Below are 27,965 nucleotides of genomic sequence, written 5' to 3'. Positions count from 1 at the left end.
TTGGGTTTCATCTGATTTTACTAAAAACTGTCTTTGCTTTCATTATCTGCCGATCTTAATGTCAAATTCAGAGTAAAAATATAGTTTTAAAGGTTTTAAACATAAGATGGCAATGTAGTACCAGAGTTTCGCGTCATTTGGAGGTCAAGCTTTTGTGCTCCGCAGTATCTTTGCTCAGCTCTTATCTGTGTAGCCCCGCCCTGCCTGGTCTGACAGTGCTGTGAATGCGCAACAGGATTGACAGGCAGAAAGGCAGGCCTCCTTGCAGAGAGTTGTCCTGATTAGTTGTTAAGATTCAGACGCAGCAAAATTTGTAGTGGCTGATTTCAGAGCCTGGGGCAGTCAGAGAAACCAGACTTTTTTCTTAAAGCTCTTAATTTATTAATATCTGATGGGATGTGAGGGACATTTAACCAAATATGAACAAAAGTGTTCTAAAACGCATTTACATGCTGCACCTTTAAGATGGGTGTGATGAGATTTTATGACCTTTGCTCAGTGTGTTTCAAACATTCAAGACAATTTCAAAAATTCTATTACAAAAAGTCTGCTTTGGGTTGATAAGACTGCATTGGTTCCCCTTGTTAAGGCATTAAAATAAATGAAGAATATCCAGTGTTAATTCAACTTCAAATAAATGTATTATCTCTACATTTGTGTCCAGTAGAGATAATATGTACTCTGTTATCAGAGTGAAATGTACTACATCAGAGCTGATTTATCACTGAATATTGTACAGTGGCAATCATGAATCCTCTGTCACAACATTATGTGAGGGAAACTGTTTGTGCCATCACCATGTTTAGAACATTATTATGACAGATCATGCCATTAAAAAAGCAATTTCAAATCAAATAAGACCACATTGACTCCTCCCTGATTGCTAACATCAACATTGCTTCTGTGACATCTGAGACTGAGCTGTGCTCATGTAAGTTTCGCCTGCGAATCTGTTGAATGTTTTTTTTTTTTTTTGTTCATGTGAATGTTCAAAGCTCAGTACCTACTGCTCACCATAAGAGGTTTAGGGGTGAAACAGCTGTTAACACACGAAAAAGAGGATTGAATATCACATTTTTAGTCACGTTAGGTCTGTCACAGTGGTGATTCCACTGGTGGTCCTGGGAAAGGGTGGTGGTTGGGGGGGGGGGGGGGGGGGGTGGAAGAGGAAGTGGGGTCGAAATTCCTGGGTAAACACACTGTGTTTACGACAGCCGGTGCTCGGCCACACAGCGATGGCCGTGCTAATCCCAGCCTTGTGGTTGTGATGCCATGGGGATTTAACTCCGGGCCGCAAAGCCGGGGGCACAAATCTACATGTGACGAAATGACACATGAATTAGAATTGTAGCTTTTCATTCTGTCCTGATCCTCGGTGCCCCCACAACGCTTGAGAATTCTGCTGCCCCCTGGCTGCATGTAGAGATAAATCACCACACAAAAAGATATTGGTTGGGCGCAACTCCATACTTTTCCAGGTTACCCCTTCTGATATTTATCCCCCTTTAAAAAAAAAAGAAATCTGGATGGGGTGCGTGTCAGTTGGGACAAAAGAAGATAGAATCTTGTTACTTATTTTCAATTTGCAGCATCCAGTGAGCTACATTACAAATCTGTTCAAAGTTGTGTAACAGTATCGGAGAGGATTAGTGAGCCTGAAATATCCTATTTAATCTATTTGATTTGCGAAAAGCCAGGATATTTCTAAGAGGCCACAGAATCATGACATCTTCCCAGTATTACACAAAACCTCCCAGCTGTTTTGTGCCGTGTGGGTGTGCTCCGTTTGAAGTGGGATTGCAATCTGTAGATCCGACAGAGTACGCATCAGGCAAGGCCATGCACACAATGTACTAAAATGGTGAAGCCATTAAAAATATGCACCAGATTTAGAAAATGTAATGTATTTTGGAACCAGGTATGCACAAATTTGTAAATAGATGCAGCAGAGAAAGAAGAAATAAGTTCACTGAGGTGATCATACGACAGTGCTGTGTTCCACCAGTGGGGGGCATGGGAACACAAGGGCTGCATTGTGTTGGCCTGGCCTTTCTGTGGCCTCACTACTGAGACTTATGGTCAGACGATACAAACGGGATCTGATTCGCATTGCAATGGGTATCTATGCATATCTACCCACCGATCAATATATACAGTGAGCTCCATGTGGATGACATGCTCATTCTCAGCTTATATTAAAATGTTATACGTTTTTGTTTAAACTACATATTCAGAAATTACAGAACTTTTTATTCATAGCCCCCCATTTCAGTGCTCCCAGTGGCATCAGGATCATCCAGCATTACGAACATCAATTTCAGCACCCACAATGATTTTCATATTTCATAAAGATTAATAAACATTATGTTGCAAAAATCTTTTTCTTGAAATAAAGGCCAGGGTTATTTATTTCAACATTTGTATTTCTAATTTATATCAGTTCTGTTATATAGATAAGGGAAGGTGCACCCAGGTGTATTACAGACACATTGAGAAAAGCGACATTTCAAAACAAGCAAAGCACAAAATGGAGAAAGCAGCTAAAGAAATACAATTGCAGTATATTTTTAAAAAGTCATTTTTTTAGTCATTACGAATTCAGCTCGCTTCTCCCTTCCCTTGCTCTCGCTACTTTGATTGAGAGTTTACAGATGTACTGTCTCTTTCTTCTTAATCATCTATTTCACTGGGAATGCACAGCTTTGGTTGTTTGTGTGAGCAGGGATCGCACACAAGTTGATTGCATTTCTCGCAGTTGTCTTTAGCCTTATTCTGACAGGATTTGCTGATCTGCCACTTTCTTCCCAGGAGTGATAGGTGATAGGTGCGAGGTGATGCTGCGACCGTGGCTACTTTGGCGGCTGCTGTTCCTGTCTTTGACTTTTCATGCAGCTTGCATGCCAGGACCATGATGAAGTCATTCATCAGTAATTCCAGTGCTTCCTCTGGTCCCATTTGCTTGCATGATTTCGCCATCCTGTAATCTATTCATAGTTTATCTGAAGTCGACACTTCAGTGAAAAACTGAAAGTGTGTTGGATGTGCTATCTCCACTGAGTTATAAGCCCATCATTTCTATGACTGCAATGTACACAGTTATTGATTCCCATGCTGAAGTCAATAATCTAAATAAATAATCTTCTAGTTTCAATAGTGCTTGACCCAGCAATTGGTGCCAAAGCGTTGGCTATTCAGTTTCTGAATAGTGTGCTGGAGGACAGAGCAACCCATTCACACCTGAGGATCTGCACCTGTTACCTATTGTCTGGTTTTGTGAAGAAAATGGCACAAAATGCCTGTATTTCTTTAAAGTCAATTTCTTCATTCTAACAACGCAGTTAGTTTAAGTCCAGCTATTTTGGGAAAGTTGTGAAAGGAGGAGGGTATTGCATGTATGGTGTTGGAGTAATTTGGATTTTAAAGTCCAAACACCTGATGCCATCGCCTCTGGCCCTTCTAGTGTTAACACACCTGACTAATCAGAAATAGCTGTGAAACATTATAGTGCCCTGAAATGGGGTGACTATGTATAAAAAGTGTGAATTGATTATAAATCTAAAATGGTGAAGTACAGACCCAAATAATAATAAAAAAAATATATAATTCTTTGTCCCAAGCATTATGAAACTCACTGTATGTGTGTATGGGCCTGTCAGTCTGTCTCTCTGTACGTGTGTGTGTGTGTTTATGTTTGAGAGAGAGAGAGAGAGAGAGAGAGAGAGAGAGACATGAAACATGAAAGGATTGGCAGAAATGATTGTTGGGAAATGTATGATTGTACTGTGTCAGGAGAAGGGGCACAAAGGCATTGCACAGCACATTATTAAATTGTGAGGAATCCAGACAATGCAATAAAATAGGGAAGAGACTTTGGACGACTACCCTAAGTACATGACCCTGTAGAGCACTGTACCTCTGGAAATTGTGAAGGACAATCCTACTCGATTGACATGAACCCTGTTAGGCACCTCTGGAGATCACGGAGAACTGTAGAAGTGATGCAGCTTATGCTGGTGGACAGTGTGTAGGTGTTTGATTGACAAGTTAGTATTCAGGGATAAAGGGTGGGAAATTCTCACTGAAATTCTTTGTACCTGGCCAATGCTGTGCGCTTTGATTTATTTAATACTTCTCATAAATTGTGTTCAAAGTGCCTTCCCCTAGATATAAAATAAGGATATTCTGAGAAATACAGCAAAATAAAACAACAAAATAAAGTATAAAAACACAATAAACCTGGATAAAATAGCAGAAATACAGTGAGTTACGTAATCTTTGGGACAAAAACATATATATTTTTTTATTGAATTGGCTCTGTGCTCCACAATTTTAGTGTAATCATACAACTCACAATTGTGAAACCCAACAACACTTGGCACTGGTACTGTCCAGATTTGATCCCATCACACCTTTTAATTATATTTTAATTTTTAATTCATGCAAATATGATATTTAATCTCAATCTTAGTCTTGTTTAACCATTTTATATTGACATAGCTTGTCTTATCACTTGTTATGTCTTGTTATTATAATATTTTTTAAAAAAACTACTGCATGTGAGGTCCCCCATAAGAAAGAGATTTCAATCTCAGTGGGATTTTCTTTTCCTGTTTAAATACATTGCTGTTATGCACTGCTATGGATGCCCCAGGTATAACTTTTCAGGTGATGCACATATTTTGCTGTAAACTGCTTTGAGCGCAGACAAAGGTTCAGTCTTTTACTGTTGACCGTCAGGTATTTGGTATCCAGTTACCACTCATCCCACAATCACTCATCCCTCCTTAGAAAATTAAACCCCTAGTCATGATGGAATATTTAATATTTGCATACCTCTCAACTGCTTGAGGCAGCTGCCTGAGATTTACAGTTTTCAATCCTTTATAAATCCATCAACTTATCTTGTGTGCTAACTAGCTACAGCTAAAACAGCTGGGTAGATAGCTGCTTGCTACCTAGCTGGCAAACTAATGTTAGTTCAGCTAACAGACAGCTGGTACTTTAGTTAGTTGAGCATGACAGCATGCACAACAAATACAATATTTAGCCTAAATTGACAGTGTATTTCAAGCCAGTGTTTACTTTTCCATATCATAAATGTTGCAATTTTATGAAACTGTTTTAAGATAGATTTCCCATATCCCATTGTTATATGTATCTATGTATCTACAAGAGTATTTAAAAGCGCACTTTCTTTGAGCAAACTATAAGGTTTGCAAGTATGTATTCAATTCCTCTGGCTTTACCTGACCCAGTTTGTACAATGAGAGGCCTCACTCCCATCCGATGCTGTAGAAGCTTTGATCCAAATTGACAATGAATTAGAGTGGGGTCCGTTTAGGATTAAAAGATTAGAGGAGAGGGTCTGCTAATTGGCCTCAGCAGGGTTTGATGCATTTTCAGTCCCTCTCTTGGCTTTGCTTTTAGACTATACAGTGCCTAATCACAACACCTACTTTTCTGCACTAGTTCAGACAGGGAATTATGCCACAGTCTTTGGTGCTTATTTCATTAAAAAGATAATAGCCAATGAAGTGCAGGAACCTCATCAACAATTTTATATAAATGAAGATGTTGGGATCAGTATAACCTTTAAGTATAAAAAAGGTCACAGATCAGAATTTCTTTCCTTTATTTAAGGACATTTCTGCATGCTATTTTTCATACGTTTCTGGAAAGAAAAGTAAAACTGAAGTAGGTGTACTGCGATGAATAATTCGAGAATGTGTTTAGCCTCAGTAAAATGTGATTTCTGCATTCTCTGTAAATGGTCCTTCACAGAATATTCTGTAATGTATTGGCCTTTTCAGAAAATATAATGATAAATATATTTCACAGCATTATATTACGATATCTTAAAACAGCAATAATTTGTATATTCACAAAGATATTGTGAAGGGTTGCAGTACCTTTTTAGGATTTTAACAATGTATTTTATTTATGTATATTGCAGCATTTTCCATTTTCATAAGGGTTTATCAGATTGATGAATTTAATAAAATTTCAGATAGGGGCTTCTCTTGTTAGCTGATAGAACAACTGACTTACATGAAAGTCAAGCAAGGATGTCCGGTTTGCAACTAACACAGTAAAAATAAAAGTTTCCATGAGCCTGGTAATATTTTACACCGGAAGAGTGAGGAGCAAGTGAGAAATAAATGCAAATGTGAGCAGACACATTATGGTAAGGCAGGATATTGTTTATCTTTAAATGAGTATAAACGAGTTTAGTGTTCTTTATAATGATTTAGGTTTCATTAATTATTTACACCTGGATTCACTCATTGATGTTTTCATTTGAAATTAATGAAGATTGTTCATCTTTATGATATACGACATTAATTTAACTCCACTGCATGTGTGAGTAGCTGTATTTCTGAAAGAAAAAAATGTGTGGGAGCACATTTGTGCAGTATGTGAAGCTAGTTGGGGACCTGACCCATAGGGTCATGTGGTTTTCCACGAGCAAGATGATGACTTGCATAATAAAAATAATACATATTTATAAGGAACTAGGACTATGGCGTCTCTTCAAAATTAAGAAGGAATCACTTTATTTCATAGCAATTATTCCACGTGATTTCCATTTTAATTAGCCTAACACTCCTCTGGGTGTTTTTACAGGAATTCAGCTTTCAGCTGAGCAGAACTCTTTCTTCAGTAATAACATATTTTTGTGTAATTTGGTGCAATCATAACTTATGCACAGAGTGCTTGCCCTTATGGAAATAGAAAATATTGCAATATATTGTAATAAAATACATCAAAGTTAGAATTATATTGCAACACTTCAATATACAATGACACATTTTTTTTTTAGATATTTAGAAAAAAAAAACACATTTATTTTTCATGTATTTTCAATACATTTAAGTGTATTTCATTTTGTAATGAGAGCAGTAATGGCATTTATGTATTGCTGCTGTGCATTTTGAATTGGCAACTGTACTCTTTTATAGTTATCTCTGTAAAATGAGCGTGACTAGAGTATGGGACAACAGTGTCATGTTATGGTTAAGGATGAGGACTTGTAACTAATATATTGTAGATTTGGTACCTAGGCGGGCTCTGTTGTTGTATCCTTTGTAAAAATACGTAATCTGAATGGTTTCTGCTTTATTTACAAATCTGGCTCAGGATGATTGTATCTGTTAAATATAAAGTAGCCATGGGGATATTTAAAATGGAATGTATTTCCCTCTCTCTTTGTTGCTTTACAGCCTGGAACGCTGCTGTCTGACTTTTTTTCCGTACCTCTTGGCAGTTGATCCAGTTTCAAAAATGAGCATGATTACAGTTACAAAGCCAACTTCAGAGCTAGGGAAAGCAGACAAATTATATAATCACAGGAGGTAGGAGAAGGAACAACACCATCAATTATAACCCCCTGAAACAACTTACGATTAGTTGGACAGGTCTAGAGACAAATAAACAAAGCGATAACTTGAATGTTTTATTACAAATTGAACAGTTTTATTACAACTATTAACTGTACATTTAGATATACATTTTTAAAATTCATGCAATTCCAAATTGCACCTATAATCTTGTATGAACTGGCCATGCATTTGCTTTATGTTTTCTTACATCGATCCCCTTGCTGTCATGTGGCCAGTGTGGAAGTGCTTTTTGTTTAATCAGTAAATACAGCTTGCCTGTACTTGCACTAAGCCAGCTTGTTTTCAGGATGCCCTGCATGGTGACTCATTCGATATTGAGTACTGGATGTTACTCCAGTACATTAAATGGCAATCATTGGTCCTCTTCGTACAGAGCGCCCACTGAGTTCTTGTTGATTTCTTCCCAGTGTGGTGGCTTCAACATCCAGGGGACGCTTCTGTATATTGTGTCAGCGAGTGCATTTTTAGCTTTTGTGATTACCAGTTGAAGTAAGTTTCCCCCCAATTGCCCTTAATTGCTTAATTGCTTGCACAAACAGCAACGGATAGGTGAAATGTTTTTTATGGTCGACGACAGATGAAATAAATGCAGTAAAATATGCAGTGTTAATTCAATTCTGTTCATATGGGTCCACAAGGAATTAAAATGCACACAAAGTATATATACATTTTTTTTGCATGGATGAGCCCAGTGGTCTCAGATTGAAGCCTGTCTGTGTCAGTGCCAACTGTGGCTGGCAGTCCTGCAGGGGTGACGCACAGCTAGCGATTGTGTTACCCAGCTGTTACTCCTTTGGTTATGCCAGAGGCGATCGTATGTTTCCTTGCATGTCGGCCGACCACAGTTGCTGCTGGCATGGTTTGGTTTTGATACCAGACTGTGGGGCCCATCCATGCACCAGAGTCGCATAACAGTATTAGCCATGCTGCCAGCCCTAAAAATGTACTCTTAAGTAAATGTACTGTTTATCAGAGTTGATTTAACAATAACCATTTTGCTGTGCAGGGAAAAACAAAAACAGGCAATTAATTAAAATGTCTGAGGTTTACAATACATGAGTTAGTGAGTTGCCCAAGGTTTCAGACTGGAAATGCTCAAATACTTGATAGCGCACAATGTAATGTCTCACTCTTTGTTTATGAACTCACAAAGCTGAATGAGAGATGTGAGATTCTGCCTGTCATCAAAGGCATGGCAAAACTAATCTGAACTGAGTATTGAGACATAACATGTTATGCATTTCCTAAAAGCTAAGGTATCAGTGCTTCTATCCCTCTTCAGCCTGTACTCTGAGTGAGCGCTGCCCTTCAGACACTTGCTGGGGCTTCTCTCTCAGCTCCACATGAGTCAACTTGAACCTGAATTATTTTATCTCTGGCCAAGACCAAAATTGGATTTGTAATGAGTCACTGCATCCCGGGAATCAAGACCCAATCAGGAAAGATGAGAGCCCTGAAGGGCCAATAGTTAATAATGGCCTCAAAAAATAATTTAACATCAAAGGTTACAATATCTAGGCTAGATTGCAGTAATCACAGTAACTTTAAGTTCTTCTTTCCTTTTTGTATGCAAAAGAGGGAGATTCGTCAGAAGACCTCAAGGTCCTTTAAACAAAAATCACCACCCCCCAACAAAAAAGAAAAAATAAAATATAAAGAAAATAACCTCAAAAATACAATGCTCCAAATAAACACTCATGAATCTTACACTCATGTTTTCAGGTTTAGGCTTAGTTTATCAATCAGCATCTTTTCTGTGCACATTCTAGCTCTTCCTGTTTACACAGGCTTTCACTAAAGTCACGGATGTGGTGTTATCTTATTGCAAAAAAGCGTGCACAGACATGTAGGACTGTAGATCATACACATTCATATTTCATTTTTCATTCTGTTTCCTTTTGGGAACTATGTTGCAGTGTGGTCAGGCAGGCATCATCATACTACATTTTCATTGCTGTAGGATCTCCTGTGCCTGCGATAGATTGGCAACCTGTCCAGGGTGTATTCCTGCCTTTCGCCCAGCGCACGCTGGGACAGGCTCCAGCACCCCCCGTGACCCTGCCCAGGATTAAGTGCGTATAGATAGTGGTTGGATGGATGGAGGATCTCCTATGAACAGAAGTCACTCATTGTAATTTGAATGATTGGCACACCCTGCTGCTATTGGTGGAATGCGGAAGGGGGTACTGTGTGTGTAGGAGATGGGGATCGGGGGGAAGGCATTTGGATTGGTTGAGCCCTGTGACATCAGTGTTGCAGAAGCGTAGTCATTAAGTGCCTGTGACTAATTAAAATACCTTATCTCCTTCTAGCGATAAAACACTGAATACTGCTGAGGGAGTCAAAGATTGAAACTGTGAAGGTTTACACCCCCCCCACATACACAAAAAACGGTCCAACAGATACATCATCCAGTAGGTCCCATTTTAGCAGATGCAGATTCTCTTATCCAGAATCCATTTATATTCAAGCAATTCAGGTTATATACCTTTCTCAAGGGCATGACAGAAAGACACCACCTGGGAATCAAGCCTACAGTGTTGGAGTTGCAATCCACTTTCCTAACCATTAGGCAACACTGCTGCCTAGAAAACAAATATATTGGAATGCATTTTAACTTTATATAAAATGAATGAATATATTTCACAGCTGTATATTTTTAAATATGTTACAATAATATTTATATTTATATTTACCCATACATTGTGAATTACTACAGTGTAAGGGTCTGTACACAGCTGTTCTTTCTGTGTAACTGTAGATGCCCCCCAGTATTATGGGATGGCAGCAGGGTGGGACCAATGCTTTAATGGACATCTCAAGCACAGAAGGTCACCGTGGTTACCAGCTGCACACCAATTACTGAGGAGCCATAAGTTCCTGGGCAGGCCCCTTTCTGCCAGTCAGATTGACCTGTTGAAAAGAAGCCCGGGTACAGCTGCAAAAGAAAATGCTTTAGGGTCCTGCCTTCCCGAAGGTGAAGAGCTCTGAGTTTCTGTATAGTAAAGAAAAGAAAAGAGAAACCTCAGGGACTTCTTGGTGAGTCTGTAATGACCTCATTGTGAAGTGAAACAGCAACATGAATTCTATATTCTTCAGTGTCTGTATAAACAATGATTGCAAGCATATAGCCATTTTACAAAAAACTACATCAACACCAACATCGCCAGAAAACACTGAAGTCTGTCATGGGGGGGTTGATTGCAGTGTACCATTTTCTTGGAGACTAGCACGGGTTTAACAAAAAGCTGTATATAGTTCCTGGGTGCAGAACAAGATTAAGAGTAAATCCCCTTAGTCCCAATAGCACTGTGCTCATAAAATTGCTGTATTTTCTAATTAGTTTATCACAATTGCAGTGTGCTTTAAAGGTAACCTGTAGGTTTCTAAAGTAACAAATGACCTAAACCTGCAACAGTGTTTAGTTTATCAGTATTCATGATCAACCAAAATTGGTCTGCTCTCATCATTTTGTGTAGTTATTCTGTAGCCCAGTATTTTTTTAACTTTATATGAGTTATGTACAGTGGAAGCAAACATTTTTCTGTGATCCAGCCAGGTTGCCAAATAGACTACATGTGTATTTAAGAGTTTCTCTCAGGTCCTTTTCTCATTCATGCTAGTTTGTTGCACTGGACATTAAAGTCTATAACAGCTGTAGGGCATTCATTATAGCCATATGTCTGCTGCTGGGCACCCTATCCTGTTAAAGCACTGTTCTAGTGCGTGGATGGGCCTCATGGTCTGGTATGGAATCTGCTATGAGTGCTGATGGCCACAGGGTTGGGAATTCCAAATGTGGGAGAAAAAGCCCAGGAAAAATAATTGTGTACATGTTAATGAACAGAGACTTGTGCATGCATAGCAATAACTACATTGGTTATTATACTATATGCTATATGCTGCTATTCAGACTTTTGCTGCATATGCTTTCTGAGCACAAGTTTGCAGTTACCGTTTGCACTTTTTGAATGACTGGCTTTTTTCCTTTGGTTAAGTGATGGACCACATACTGTATTCATCAGTAACTTTTTCAATATATCACTATATTTAATGTTTCCTCTTCTCTACCCAGGCACAACTTCAATGTAATTAAATTCCTCAAGGGCAAATCCAAACAGGGAGCTCGCACAGAGAACACTCCACTCCTCAAGTTCTCTCCAGATGACAGGTGAGATTCCGGTAGCATTCCTGTATGATCGAATTTTTCCCCACAATGCACAGCCCATTGTTCCCCAAGGTCAATGTAAGGATGGAGTTAGCTTAGCACAACATTACCACTGACGTTATCAGCACGTACTCCTACTGAGGAAATCTCATCTAAAAATCTGAAGATAATTTTTTATTGTATCTGTATCATGTTCGGTTTATTTGCGGTCTGTTTTACATTATTTTCTTGTCTCAAATCTACAATATTGAATTCATGAACAACAGAATTTTATTACAGAGACCGTGAATATCAGTCACTGTACATGGCATGGCAGAAACAAGGCCAGAAGTAGTAAAGCTCTACACAACATATATTTTACAGCCAGTCAATTTGGAATCACCATTCCAGCCTTGGTAACTATTATTAAATGGCAATATTTACTATTCCATGGTAGTACTGAAAGCTGAATAATTTAACTACTCCACAACGCTAAATAACATTTACTGGCATGTACAACATTTTAAAACTTTGTAAGGTAAACTGTTTGATTTACATTATGCACATTTATTTACATTTTGACATAGTTTACATAAGATTTCTGCATTTCAGAATTCACATTGCATGGATACAGCAACATGAAATACAAATAGGTCTTCTTTAAAACCTTGAAATACTTTGCAATGACAGTCTTTTCTCATTTCATACTTATATAGGGAAAGCCATTAAATACTATATTGTTCAGTATGATTTATCACCTCCCTCTTCAAACTAAATTTAAAATGGCTTATTTTACAAACTTGACCCCAGCAACTGATTTTTCTGTTATAGTTTTTTTAAAGTATGGCTCAGGAGAAAAATTGCAATTACATGGTTTAGCATTCAGCCCAGAAAATATGTGGGTGGACATGACCTTCACTGCAACGAGTCATTTATTGCAATTGAAGGTGTACTTCATCTGCGGCTTTGTGGCCAATAGAGTTTTCTTTGGACACAGATTTCTGTCCAATAATAATAAATAGGGTCTGTCGACTGAAGATCCACAGGTCTCATGCACCGCTGGGGCAATTTAAAGTAAACTAAAACCAACTCCGCCATTGCACACAACAAAAGTGCTATTTTACCTGGGCACCACAGAAGCATCTGTTTATGTAAGTACTTCGGATAATGAATAAGTACAGTTCAGTGAAATCTGGAAGAAGCCCCTGGAGTCTTTGCAGCAGGAACTATTCACTCTCCCAAAAAGCTCAGTTGTGAGAGGCACAACGTGTAAAAAGTGCATACTGAGCCTCATGGTATTATAGATTGCTGTTAATTATTTGTCTATGACCAGGGGTTTGTACTCAATCTCAAGACAGCAAGAGAGTACCTAGTAGCCTTTTTTCAGCGCCAACTATTGTCATCCCAGCATTTTGTAAACCAGCACTACAGTGACCTACTGATGGCAAGACAATTCATTTAAAAAAAAAGTAATCATAATAATACCACAATAGTATATAGAGTGCTGTCAGGAAATATTTGGACCGTGTTTTATTGTTTGGCTCTGTACAACACATTGGATTTGAAATGAAACAATGAATATGTCGTTAAAGTGCAGACTGTCAGTTACTCTTAAATTAAATTAAATTAAATTAAATTTAATTAAATTTAATTTAAGGGTATTTATATCAATATCCTGTGATCCATGTAGGAATTACAGCCTTTTTTTAAAATATATAACTGCCCAATTTTAGGGGGCCAAAACTAATTGGACAATTGGCTACTGGCTGTTTTTTGGATACGCATTGGATTTTCTGTGTGTTTTGTAATGGGGTGGCTTACCAATTTCCTCAAATCCCCGAAATTGGAAGTTTAAATGGTTATAAATTAATATTTCATTATTATGAAATAATATTAACAATATTATTTGTTGAAATAATATGTTATTAGAGAATTAAAAAAAATGTTATTAGAGAAAATCCTGGATCCACATCTGAGGTAGATAACTCAGAGAAGAGTGGAGCAATATTTAATGACCAAGACCACTGTGTAAGATGCGGGGACAGTCAAGACTAAAATTAGCTGATTTTCAGCAACACATTTGGCATCACTTACCGAAAGGTTTTAAATAAATGCATGTTGAATAAATGCACATTATTTTACCCATCCTCTCCACAATGTGAAGGGATTAGTTCTGTATTCTTTACACAATGAGCCTTGATCAGTTTATAATATGCAATGGAATTAAGTGTCAGTGAGCTTGTTGAGATTGTCTGAAACGTATCCATTGACTTAAAAAACCCCCTCAGGATTAAGTTCTTACGTGCTATTCTCCGTCTTCACACTTTAAGCCTTTTGTATCGCCTTGCTATCCATTCATGTCACATTATATGTGCAGAAAGAATATTAACCCTATTAAAACATTGAATAATCATTCAATGTTATCAATTTCTTTTCTTCTGAGATTTCTGCATGTCTGAACAATCCTGTGTTGATTTCTTTATCACACTATGGTTGAAGTTACATACCTCAGGACAATACCCAAGATGCAACACATACCTGCTTCTTTCTTTGTCAAAGTATTGTTTGAGTAATTGGGAGGGCAGGTCCAATCAACGCCAACGCCATCATCAAGTTACATTCATGGTTATGCATGGGTATGCTCCACATCACTACAGCACTGAAAGTTTCTTCATCCTCTTTTTTTTAAGCTTCCTATCCCTACATCCATTCTCACTATTATTCATTATCCACATTCCTCCGTACTTATTTAATTAAAAACACAATACAGTCAAACTCACAATAGCCAATTGCAGGACACACAGGCAAAACAGTTTTTAATATAAAGATTTGCACATGTAATATTATCTCTGCCCACAAAACTTGTTAAAAAACTGTCTGTCTGCTATTTCCCCCACTTGATTGCTCTAGTTGCTTGCTATTGCTCCCTTTCTTTTACATTTGTACTCTGGAACTGAAAAGACTACAGCGACTTTATGTTTCTGATTTTATACATATGAACAGATTAATTTATAGTATTTATTCACAATTGTTGACATAAATATCATATTTTAAAATTGTGCCAATACCGCCTCAGTTCTCCAGTAGAGCAGTTTATCAATCCCAAGGACCAGTGCAGTAAAACTGAAATCAGAAGCCCAGCCACAGTTTCTTTGAATGGAGGTTACAAGTGCCACAGAAAATGGCTCCAATCGAAAATAAGATCGAATGTTATCTTCATTGAGGGTAGACCATGGGTAATTAGAAACTTTTGTATATATCTCAGATTTTATTCATTGCACACAAAACCTGTCTGGGCCTATTGATATCATCGACTAAAACTGAAATAATATCAAGAAAACCCACAAAAAATTATACCATCTCTTCAATGCAATCATGGACTTTTTACTACAAATGGATTTTTCACCAAAAGTGATCCCAAGCATTCCTCAAAGCAACCAAGAAATGGTAGTCTTTGTATTTACTGACCACAGAATTACTGTTTTTCAATGGCCTTTTTCATCTCTAGACTTGAACATAATTGAAACTTTGTGTTTTAAATCACTTACTGAAGTATCTTAAGAAGATTCTGTGGGGAGCAATAGTCGAAGAGCCCCTTTGGTATGCTCACCAAATCACAATAGAAAACGACTCGGTAATGCAAGCCTTGTGAAAGGAGAGACCAGAAGGTACTGAAAACAGGGATGTTTGTGATATTGAGAAATTATTTTGTGAAAATTAATATAACTTGTTAAACAAAACCTTTTTCTTTGAGCTGTTGTATTAGCATACAATCATACAAGTAAGCTCAGTATCAGTATTTATTATATACAGCTTTCTTTGCTCTGACCCTTCTCCAAAGGTAGCATAACGTTTCTGTAATTAAAATTTGATGAAGTGATTGTGATGGAGTGAATTGTTACAAGTCATACACTGTTTCAACTCTTAAAAATATTCAGTATTTTCTGTTGGGATTATACATTGGCCACGCAACCTGAGCTAAGATAGTTAGTGGGTAAAAGGTTTGAGTTGAGTGCAGGCTTAAGGGGGAGGGTTGGAAATGAGTAAATACTTGTATCTAGAGCGGCTTCAAAAACAAAGAGCCCAAATACATTCAAATAAATTAATACAAGAGGTTCAGCACAACAAAGAGGGTCTAACGGTCAGCAACAGTGTTTGCAAGATAAATAACAAATGCAGTCCACTAACCTGTCAATGTTTCTGTAATCAAATGAAGTGCTAAAAAATGTACTTTTCTTTTTTCTGAATAATTTACTGTTTCTTTTTTTTGTTAGTACTGTACTGAATTAATAAACGAATGAATAAAATGTTCTTGTGCCTTGTCTCTGGTCCTCAGCATCACGTACATGACCCTGCATGACTCCGGCTTCTCCATGGAGGAGGAGTCCTGGGACGGTAGCTCTCAGGAGCTGGAGCGGAGGTGCCGTCTTGGGAGCGAAGTGGCCAGTCTGTCTCGCTCCTCCTCCACAGACAAGTATGACCCCCTGGACAACCTCCACCTCAACTTCACCCTCTCCAGCCGAATAAGGTGATGTCACTGCCGCATCCCACCCCACCCCTGTCCTGTGCTCACTCCCTTATGGAAATCAAATATGTTATCATTAATACCTGTGTTGTGCTTGTGTGTCCATCTGTTCTTATGTTTGTATGTTTGTTTGTTTTGTGTGCGGTTGTTGTATGTTGTGTATGTATTGTTGTTCAGTTGTGTGTGCTGTTGTATGTATACACAGCCTTCAATTGATTGTGATAATGTTCGGCAACTGCTGAGTTTTGGTAGTGTTGTATAGGGTATGTCCAAGGCAGCCATTACCATTATACCTCGTAGAAATTGCCGTGAATTTACTACCACTCAATGTATTGAAACAGACTTTTAGCACTCAACAGGTTACCTAATAATAAAATTCAGTTTGGTTTGAAGTCAAAATGGTCTCACAGGATATTTATTATCATGGATAGCTAGCTAAACTACGCAGTCAAGCTATAACTAGACTAGCTACAATAGAGTCATTCGTGGACAGCAAGTATGATATTATAACTGTTGTCGTGCTTGCTCTTAAAAATTTCCACTATATTTACTGAGTCAGACCCAAGGGGCAACAACTCGCCTCTATAAGTGAAGCCTTTAACCCCAGTGGCTACTGCGTGAACTGCAACGCCTGATTGCAAAAAGAACTTGAAACCCCGCCCACCCAATGTTAAGCCTGAAAAGAGGCCAATTTTCTCTGAGGAAATATAAAGTCAATACATTTTTTATACAAGAAATGATGGTTCAACTAGTTAATGCCATCCCTTGTAATGTCTCCCCTGGGTCTGATTTTTAAAAATAATTTCGCCAAAATCCCCTAATCTGGGTGGCAGTTGTGATGCTGTGTCGTTTCATTCCGATTAACTAGCTACATACGGTCTCACCATTTAAAAGCCCAAGGTCCAAAAATGTTGTGTGCTGCGTTCAACTGTACTAACCGCTATTCTAAGGATTCTTCTCTCCAGTTCTTTCGGTTAATACATTTGAGACATTTTCAGATAAACAAGGTTCTATGTCAAAATGTGATTTCTGACCAGTTTGGGGTTTCAGTTGATTCTCATAAAGTCTCGTCTTTTATAATTTGTATATGTTGTAGGTGAAATCAGATTAGTAAGCAGTTTTGAAGCTTCTTTAAGAAGACAAGCTAGTGGGATTTGCTTAGCTAGGGGGAGCAAGCTTACTGTCTTGCTATCGATCTGTTTATCTAGCTAATTTGCTAGCTAGTTATATTGTAATACATCTGTCTAGCTATCTAGAGTTCTATTATCTATTTGTCTATATAACTAGCTAGCTAGTTAGCTAATGATCTATTTTATCTATTTTTCTATGTAAATATCGTAACACTAAACGTATCTTGCACAATTAACTTTTTTGAAATATTATGACAGTACGGTTCTGTGATTGCTAGGCCATGCTTGTTGTCCAGACGTGGACGTGTCTAATTACCATGTAAGGTAGTCGGGGTGGATTTTCCTGTAGTCGTGGACTCGTCTTTTGCTCCACTGCGCTTGCGTTGGTTGCAACGGGTAATGTGGCTGCGCCCTAGTTTGGGCTTCATGCACCAGTGAGCACTAACCATAGCAAATCAGTGGGTGACGTCATGAAGCGCACTTCGTCCGTATTTTTATGCGGTCTATGGTCAGACCGATGCACATAAATTTAGAACGCTGATTGAACTTTTGCAGGTGCTACTTAATAACGAGGTATATATGGAAAAATAATGCACAGCCAATCAGAATTGAGTATTCAGCCAAGCCATTTTATATTGGTTTTGTGAGTGCGCAACATTTGTGAGTTGAGAATTAAGTTCTTTGTATTATATGTGTCACTGATGCTGTGTTTATTGACACAATAGAATAAGCATTAAGACTTTATTATGATGCAAAAACTAGGGCACTGATGCATGTTGTTATGCAAACATGCATTTTTGGCTCAGCCAAAAAAAAAATTCAAATGTTTTTTGTTTGTTTTCCACTACCATCATGCTACACTACATTGCCAAAAGTATGTGGATGCCCGGCATCCAACATCTCATCAAAAATGGAACTGGTAAACGGAAGCTGTCTCCAGTTCTTGTATATCTCGATGGGCCTAGTCCAAACCATGAAAAACATCCCCAGACCAATGGGTGTCCAGATACTTTTGGTCATGTAGTTTATCTACCAATATGAGAGAATTTAATGGTAAAGAACGAGAAAGGGAGACAAGGAAAGCAGGAGAGCAACAGCTGAATAAGAAGAGGCTTGTGACAATGCATGAATAGCAGTGAGGATTCCGTTCTAGATTCACCAGCTCCTGCTAATGTGTCTGTCTGTGGAGACAGAGGGAAACAGGCAGAGAGGGAAGGAGGGAGGAAGACTTTCTTTTCTTCCTTTCTTCTCAGTTGCAGCTGGAAGCTGTTCAAATGGAATGCCATTTGAAGGGCAACATATACTCAGGTCAACCAATCCCCCGCCCCCCCCCTTTCTTTCTCTCTCTCTTTCTCTTGCTCTGTCTGTCTCTCTCGCTTTCCTCCTTCAATAGAGAGAAAATTAATGGAGTTCTCAGGACATTTAGCGTGGGCGTCCAGAATTTTCAGAGAACGAATGCATGCATGGCACAACAGCCCTCGCACTGCAGCTCCTTTGTTGAGCTTTTAGTCTGTAATTTGCCTGCTCAGAATTAGAATATGGCCACAGTTGGGGTGAATTCAGCTATGAACCATGAATCCTGTGCCCATTATTCATCCCTGTTTGTTTTTTCAAAAATGGCAAAATACATCTAATATCATTAATCATTTTCAGAACATGTACAACTGTTTAGTTTTGTTCTGTAAGAGTGAACCACATAAACCCAAAATCTGAACTAGTTTGTTTCTGTAATTGGTCACAGAATTATGGAATTAGGAATATCCTTCCTTTGTCCCTCGTAATTATTCACCAATGGCTCAGCAGAATGAATAGGAAAAGATGATGCAAAAGGTTGAATGCAAGCACTTCTATCAAACAAGCTGGATGCCTCTGAACAATCTCCTTTCAAGGTGTGGGAAAGGTGGTCCCATTTTATGCAAACTGTGTTCCTGTAACCTTCACATACACTTAAAAGCATTGTCACCTTATAAATAATTCATAAGGATTCAAAAGCCTTTTTGTAGGAATTTGGTTGGAGGTTTAACCTTACGTTATGTTACATTTGTGGATAGAATTCTACAGAATCTATGGTTTCCCAGTCCACTATAAAGTGTTACATTTTCTTAGAAACAAGTTACAAAGATATCATGACACAGTATATCTCATTTTAAGTGTGCCTAAAACATTAGCGTGAAATACCAATGTACTGTTTTATAAAGGTGTGCCATGACAATGACAAAAAGATTGTGCGGCTAGTTACCAGCTTTCTCAGGAGAGACAGTGATGAAAACCCCTCTTTCTTTAGGAACAGGAGGAAACAGAAGACCAGAGCAGAGAGATCCCGACACCATAAAAAACATCATTTTGAAACAAACTGTTTTTCTCTCTCTTTTGCAGATATTGCTTGAGGATCTCTAAAATTGCCAGTATGCTTGTCATTGTTATTCTCTGCTCAGTGAGTACTTTTTATTGCTTTAGGTGAAAACTCTGAAACAAAATGTGTAGTCTGAAACAAGCCAAAAGCACAATGTTGTTGAGCCAGTGTAGGAATGGTAGAGTAAGAAGACATTAGCAAAGGAAAACTAATCTTTCACGAAAATTCTGTCATTGTCTTTTACAAGGTTGGGGTCAGTTCCATTTAATTCAGTCAGTTCAGGAAACAATTTAATATTCCGATAATATTCTTTTTTTTAATACACCATATTTAAATACATTTTCTGTATAGACTTCAATATAATTAACTGCATCCCAACCAATTAAGCCTCAACACTTGGCTGTATGAAAATAGCTAACATTAATTTTACTGATAAACTTAATAGTTCATTGTACACACAGTGTAATGCCAAGAGACACAGATTTTGGCACAGATTTATACTAGAATATAACTGAAATGTTGAATCAGACATACTGTATCTGCTTTAAGAATCTGAGAGACTATCACTCTGTAAGGTTTTAATTATCAACAGCATAGATTGAACTCCTGGGTGTGAAATATCTGGTGGCACAGTACTCAGTAAAGGTACAGTTAAGTGAATGTTTTTCAGTGCAAGGGATTGTCATTTTTATGTACTTTTCCCCATTTTCTCCCCAATTTGGAATGCCGGATTGTATACAGCTACGCTCATGTTGCAATCTCCACAGCTGTGGAAGAATGCAGACAAGCACTCTCTCCTCTGAAGCGTGTTTTGCCAGCAGCATCGTTAAGACTTCATAGTCAGCTTTAACGAGCAGGCCACAGGCACGAGATTGAACAGCAGGGGTCGCTAGAGAGCGAAGTGTCCTGTCTGTTGGAACCCTTACTAACCTTGGACAGTGCCGCCTCATTGACACATTGCCCTTTGATGCTGCTGGTCACAGTAAGCCCTGGCACTGTAGGGATTCAATCCTGGACCGTGAGGCCCATCCATGCACAAGAACAGTGCCTTAACAAGATAAGCCACACAGTAGCCCCTTGTGGACATCATTTTATCTAGAAAAAAAAGACCATAATCTTTGTCATTTTCAGATCTTCTTCAGCATGTATCCAGACCATGAGAACCCCTGGCAAATGCTAACGGTCTCACCAACAGAGAGCTTCTGTATCCTTTGCTCTTATTGGATCCTGAGCTGTGAGTCGCTGACTTGTGTATGTCCTCTCATTGGAGCTCAGGGGGGACGCACCTGTTCACAGTCCCAGACAGACCCAGCTCTTAAGGGAATATATGCAAGTGTGTAATTGCCTGTGTGTGTGCATGCATTCATATGACAATGTATGTCCGTGCATGTGTGCTATGTATGTGTATGTGTATTTATGTTTGTATGTAGTATGTGTGCATGTCTGTAGTCATACTGTCAAACAGGTTTCATTCTTCTGCCCCACTCATTATAGTATAATCTAGTATAATAGTATAAAATAATCAGCCATGCCTGTGTCAATGTCTTCAAATGATGTTTAGTTCATGCTCACCTTCATGAATCCAATCTGTTGCTTAAAGTAGTCAGTGTCTCATTGAAAATGCATGGGTTAATGGAATAGAGTCTCCTGTTGCTGCAGTCTTGCAATTAAATATTGATTTCAAGATGGTCTCTGAGCTGGTAAAAAGCACTCCAGAACATTTCCTCTCAAGGTCTTAAGGTGAGGTCTGAGTTCTGAGCAGTTTAAATGCTATAAAATTATCACACAAGTTTAGAAATTTGATTTATATCAGATATTCTTTCACAGACCACAAATAAGCCCATGGTGAGCTGTGCACTAATAGCCATCTCAGCCTAATGGAAATGAATATGATCTTGCACAGAGTTCAGAAGTTCACTAGTGCCGACTGGTCTAAGCAGCCTGTGAAACAGCTCCTGTCTTCTTTATATAACTAGGACCACTTTACACCTGTAATCCTATTTTAAAAAGCCATTGTAAGAGAACAGCCATCAGTCACTTCCTGTTTCCTCATCCTTGTCAAGCATTTGAAGGGCTAGTGCTCAAGAGGAGGCTGCCTTCTGGAAGATTTGATCTGTTCCTCTGACTGTACAGCACAAACTCAGCACATGCCTCTCAAGCAGTGCCCTCCAACTGATTATGATTGAAGTAATTATGAGCTCAGCAAATTCCACCTGGCAAATTATGAGTGAATAAATCTTTTTTCAGCAACTTGCTGACCTATTCAATGGAGAAAGAGTGATGCTAACCCAAGGGATACAATGTACAAGGGTACAATGCTAGTTAACAAAGCAGTGTGCACTGACTAGCTGTGTCATTTTCACATTTGTCTGACATTCTAATCCAGAGCAATCAATCAATCAACCAATCAATCAGTTAATATATATATATCACATTTAACACCAAGCTGTCCCAGGGTACTGAACAGTTAAAATCAAATTTACAGTTACAGGCCAAATTTCTTTGGTTATTATGTCAGGCCTGATGAAGATGTAGTAAAACTGAAACTACTTTGTTTACTACCCTCAGTGCTGTTACATTAAATAGGGTGGTAGTGAATCTTCTTTTAAAGGGCTCCTTGTGAGTCACATTTGTATTATTATACTCCCAGCCAAGAACCTGACAGACTCACATTTATATAGCTCAAGTCACAGATGCGAAGGCAAGGAACTCATTTCAGTTACAGAGTACAAACCGTGCAAACTTTTCCTTCATGAATGTAGAGAAGGTGATTGCCATCATGTCATAATTCTTTTCATATGCACTGTGCTGCAAATCTTAAAGGGACTTAAAGAACTCTACCCTCAAATCAACACTCAATGTTAAATTGAACTGTCCACTGATGATTGTACGAGGCCTTCACCTGCGTCCAGCCATGAACCTGACAGACGTTCGAGACGACGTCCTCCTGAAGCTGCAGGTGGGCGGCCCGTTTGAGGGACAGGTGTCAGACAGTGGCACTGGGGACTACGTCCTGATTCAGGTGGAGCAGACAGAAGAAGCAGGCCCGCGGAGGAGGCGTCAGCAGCAGGTTGGTGCTGGACCGGATTAATTCCCTTTCACCACCTCTTTGCGAGTCTACCCTCTGACATCTGCAGATCAATCTTCCGCTTCCCACTGGCCCTTCCTGCCAGTAAAGTGCAACCACAGCACCATTGATTTCCCTCTGCTTTATTATCAGCTGCCCACAATCTCACCACTGCTCACATCCTCCTACCCACAATCTCACCACTGCTCACATCCTCCTACCCACAATCTCACCACTGCTCACATCCTCCTATTCGTAATCTTATCACTGCTCACATCCTCCTGCCCACATTATCACCATTGCTCACATCGTCCTGCTCATAATCTCACTACTGCTCACATCCTCCTACTCATAATCTCACCACTACTCACATCCTCCTGTGTGAGCAACCTCCTGAAATGACCAATTGCTGTCTTTTGTCTTATTGGAACATGAATATTTGCTTGTTAGAGTGGGCACTATTTATACAGCAAATGCTTATTGTTACTCCTTGCGGCGTTACTGAGAGCATATTTGTTTGTCACCCGATTTAGGAGATCATTTTTAGATCTTGATTGTTGACCTTCATTTCATGTGAATTCTGAATCTCCACTTATTGTGGGGTGCTCAGAGGTGGGTAACCCAGCTTCAAAGAGTAGAAGTACTAACCATGTATTTGCTCCACCAGCATGCACTAAACCAGCTGATTACACTAATTAGTTCTCCTACCTGGCTGAAGAGTTGTGCTAATTAGAATCAGCTGGTTTAGTGCATGTTGGTAGAAGAAATGCATGGTTAGTACTTCTACTCTTTGAAGCTGGGTTACCCACCTCTGGGGGTGATGTCTACCTTTTGATGTTTTTGAACAGGTAATGCACAACTGGACAATACCGTTACACTCCCAAAGGAATGACCAGATAATTAAATCCAGGACCTTTGAGATACTAAGCAGGTAAAATACACACCGTGGTATTTTCAGACTGAGAATGTCAGAATATTAGAATATTATACATGAGGAAATATTAGAACTGTAAAGACGCATTGATTTTCCTGAGTACGTCCAACACAGACAGGTACTAGATCAATCAGTCTAACATACATACTGTAACATATGACTCAATAAGTCAGCCAGCCAGCCAATCAGTCAATCAGTCTGTCAATCTGTCAATCAGTTTCATGGTTAAATAGCATATTCAAATATCCCTGGGGACTGAGCAGTTAAAATAAAGTTTACCCAAACAGGCCAAACATTTTTTGGTTATTATGTCAGGCCTAATGAAGATGTAGTAAAACTTAAACTATATTGTTTACTACCCTTGGTGCCTTGACATTAAAAAGGGTGGTAGTGAATATCCTTTTAAAGGGCTCGTGAGTCACATTTGTATTATAGGAAACCTTCATCTGCTCCCAGCCATGAATCTGACCCACATTTATATAGCGCAAGTCACAGATCCGAATAACTCATTTTAGTTACATGGAGTACAAACCGTGCCAAACATTTCCTACATGAATGTAGAGATTCAGGTTATCATCGTGGCGTGAGTCTTTTCATGTTTACTGTGCTAAAAGCCTTAAAGGGGGTTACTTCATTATTTTGCCATGAAGTTTTAATGTTAAATTGATCTGTCCACTGATAATATAGTAAAAGATTGGGGCAATTAAAACATACCACTGTTTATTGTATGAGGTCTTCACCTGCATCCAGCCATGAGCGTGATATAGCGTGGCATGTTTTGGAGACATAGCCATCTAATGACTTGGTGCAGTGGCAGAATTGCTATGAAAACAGCAGGCCCTATTAGGCAGGCTGCAGTGTTTCGGGTTTACCAGGCTCACCTATGGCTCGCGCTGCATTGGAACCGTGTGGAGAATGGCTTGTTGCCAGGGCTGTAATCCCTGCTCGGTCTTCAGCTCGGATTCAGGCTGTCCTGTCATGTGAAAAAAAGCCAGACATGCTTGAACAAAGCCTCTACCGTCCATGCTTGAACAAAAGGGCAACAGAGAATAGGCCGACCTTTGTATCGATTGAAGCCTTGAAGGCAGGATTTCAGTACCCATAAGCACCAGGGCCTGGCGTTGTTAATTTTAGAGGTGTTTTCTTTGTGTGCTCTCATCCAGTGACCCGATTTTTTCGCAACTCCATTGTTCAGAGAGACTTTTTTTTTTCCTGTGTCGGTTTTCTCGTCGCAGGTGTTTTTTTTTTGTCTGACTGACTGTGAGGTGGGAAGTGTAATGACTGTGTAATTGAAGTGCGATTTTGTGGCATGATTAGGAGCCTTGTGCTAATGAATCCTCACTGACCGCCCCTCCCCTCCCTCTCCCCCCATCGTGGCTCGCCTCTACAGCGCCCCCATTCTCATAACCGCACAGGTTTTCCCACGGGACGCCAAGGTGGTTCCCCTCGCCATGACTCACCAGACCCTCTACGTCAGCGTGGAGACACAGGTCATCATCGCCGGAGTGATCTTGGCAGGTGTTTACGTCCTGATTATCTTTGAGGTGAGCATGCATACTGTATTTTACTCATGTTTCATTGGACAGTAATATGCTCGAAGTAAATCAGCTCTGATAAGAGTTATTTTAGCTATGACAGCATACATCTGAATGCTTTTGGACTGACGTACTGTAAGCACTGTTACAGTTAATGCTGAACATTTTGTGTCTATTGCTTAACATGCAGTCATAATTTACTGTGTGCTACTGCTGACTTTCAGATGAAATTTTCAAAATCTCTTTCATATCTAAGTTTCATATTTATCATGGAGTATGTTTACTGTACTGCAAAGTTTTCATTATACTAAACTGAGTGCTGCCATTTTTCTTGTAAGTTACTCATTTACCATGAAGTGTTTGACTCTTTTTGTATGATTACATACATTTCATGCATGATGAGATTTAACTTCCCAACACTATTTTTAATGAGAAGGAGTTTGTCCCAGTTCATGTCAAAAAGACTCTCCATTATCAATAATGGAAATACAGTTTTCAGATATCAAAATGATAGTGAATTTATGGTCTCACGCTCACACAGGAGCAAACAATATTTTTACCAGTGGTAGAGAACTACAATAGCTGTTGTTATTTTTGGAATATGTTACATGTATTTATAGAATATTTCTGAAATCACACAGCCTATTTAGATTCATTTAGTTCATGCACTGAGCTGGATTTCAAGGCCACTCTAGTCCATGATTTGTCTAGTATCAGTGGTTCAGTCCTGGGGACTTCTATGTATGCTGGTTTTTGTTGATAACAATCTCTTGCTCAGTTAAGGTTGTTGAACACATGCATTTTAGTTCTTCCATAATTTCTTCCTTAAGCTTTTGTTTACACAATGTAGGTTTGGCATGATATAATTTGCCTTGTCTTTGAATTCTTCCTTATCTACCAAATGGTTAGTTTTAGTGACAAAGTGTACAGACTGTCACCAATTAGGAGCTGATTGATTCCGTGTTTAATTTGATCAGTTAAAAATGTTTACCCCTTTTTATGTAAGTGAAATATATCACCATGTCAATATGGGACTTCACATATAATGCTATATTGTATACATAGCCATTTTTGTGTTCAATCACAAATAAAAATCACTTGTGTTCACAAAACCTTTGAATTGACCTATTGTCAATTCACATGTGGGAAAAAAACAATCACATGTGAAATTTTATTTTTGTAAAATTCTGTTCTGGGATTGCACTTGTGCTTGGAACAAGAACCAGCATACACAGAGGTCCCCAGGACTAAGTTTGAGGACCACTGATTTTAACCATGAACTAGATTGGCCTTGAAATCCCTGTGCACTTTGGCACTACGGTATTATGACTTCTGGGTGGCTAAAATGGAGAAATGAGGAGAGACCATCTTCAAGATCCACACTTAGTGTGCAAGATATCATGCCAGACCTGCTTTTGGCAGGTGACTGGGAAGATAACCTGACAAGGTAGGTCACCAAAGGCAGGGTGAGTGTGGACTGTCACCCCTAAGATTCCATGGCCTAGGTATCATTTCCTTCCCCTGCCGTGAATAGGTGACCTGACTTTGAAGGTGCCCACAGCTGTATCCGACAGTCGGTCACTTTGCTTCCGTGTTTTGGCTGTGAGAAAGGATTCACTCGATTTAGAAACTAGCGTAAGGAATAATGTGGGGTGATTTCAGAAGTTGCTAGATTTAAAGAGTAATATCTTCCAAAAATCAATTGTTTGTCAACATATCCAAGCACAAGCACATATCAGAGCAATGGTGTATTGACTGGAAAAAACTGAGAGCGCTGTATTAAGTGCCTTCAGAAATGAGACTATACCGAGGGCCCAGCTGTCTTTCTTTCTTTGTTTCTTTCTGTATTTCTGCCTCTCTTGGTCTTTCTCTCTCACACAAATTCATGCTTTCTCTCTCCCTCTCTCCCACACATACACACATAGACAAATACAATGCGCATGCATGCACGCACACACACATACACACACTTGCATGCACAACAAAGCACTGCATGTGAAACCAGAGCAGGATGTGATCCTATATCGGTTTTAAAGGCCACTGGGTGGCGCTAGGAGCATCTATGGGGATAATTTCCAGGTGCTTTCTGGCTCAGGATATAGTAAGCCAGTGCCAAAGAACAGAAGGTCCCTCTTTATCACTGAATTTTTTGGATAGACATGAAAAGTGCCTGGCTTGACTACAGAAATACTTGACTACAGACTTTTATAGTGTTTTTTTCCCCCATTGTGTGAGGAATGGTATTTTTTTAAAACACGTCCTTTAACTTTTTATAGCAGTCTTTTTTTGTGCATCTAATGTAATTGAATTAAAAGCATTTGGCTGCCCTTTGACTGCCCAAGACTCTCTTCTAAAAATGCCTGATCTTGTCTTGTGTGACATCAGCTAATCAAAGAGAGTGGAAGTTTTCACATCCATTTAGTCCTTTCTAGGTTGTGATCCTTCAGTTATTTCTTAATTATCCTTGTTTCTATTCATCTACAGGTGGACTATAGCCTTAATTGAACTATATCGCTTTGTGGCCTGAGATTTTACACAAGCACACTTTGGAGAAATGGCATCTTTGATCCTCCTGACCCATCAAAGGGCTCTTTGTCAATAAAGCAAATTAAAAAGCCAGCACCAACCCATGAGCCATATTCGCTGAAAACTAATGAATTTCCACCAGAGATGTTTCTTTTTAGTGGAACAATGGGCTTTCTCTTTGTAAAGTCTGTAAAGATTTTACTAGAATGCTCTGAGGCAGTGTATACCAAATGAATGTTGCCATTTATTTTTTTTTTTTACCTGAGTACATTTGTTGTGCAGATTCTACCCTGTGCTATTATTTGTCCACTTTTTATATGCTCTGATGTAAACCCTGGAGGATTTGAG

The 27,965-nt window shown here is 39.0% G+C and overlaps 1 protein-coding gene across 1 annotated transcript in view; it reads left to right on the top strand.

Moving 5' to 3' along the window:
- oca2 (oculocutaneous albinism II) overlaps nucleotides 1-27,965 on the top strand; it is a 134,665-nt gene that overhangs the window by 24,156 nt on the left and 82,544 nt on the right. Inside the window, exons 3-9 of the mRNA XM_064326993.1 lie at nucleotides 11,476-11,571; nucleotides 15,884-16,075; nucleotides 19,579-19,636; nucleotides 20,687-20,759; nucleotides 22,468-22,625; nucleotides 23,471-23,553; nucleotides 24,947-25,100. Coding sequence (XP_064183063.1) covers nucleotides 11,476-11,571; nucleotides 15,884-16,075; nucleotides 19,579-19,636; nucleotides 20,687-20,759; nucleotides 22,468-22,625; nucleotides 23,471-23,553; nucleotides 24,947-25,100 — 814 coding nt within the window. The remainder of the gene's footprint in view (nucleotides 1-11,475; nucleotides 11,572-15,883; nucleotides 16,076-19,578; nucleotides 19,637-20,686; nucleotides 20,760-22,467; nucleotides 22,626-23,470; nucleotides 23,554-24,946; nucleotides 25,101-27,965) is intronic.

Source organism: Anguilla rostrata, chromosome 3, assembly GCF_018555375.3.
Source record: "Anguilla rostrata isolate EN2019 chromosome 3, ASM1855537v3, whole genome shotgun sequence".
NCBI classification, from domain to species: Eukaryota; Metazoa; Chordata; class Actinopteri; order Anguilliformes; family Anguillidae; genus Anguilla; species Anguilla rostrata.
Note: the sequence above shows the minus strand (reverse complement) of the source record. Positions and strands in the feature narration are given on the sequence as shown.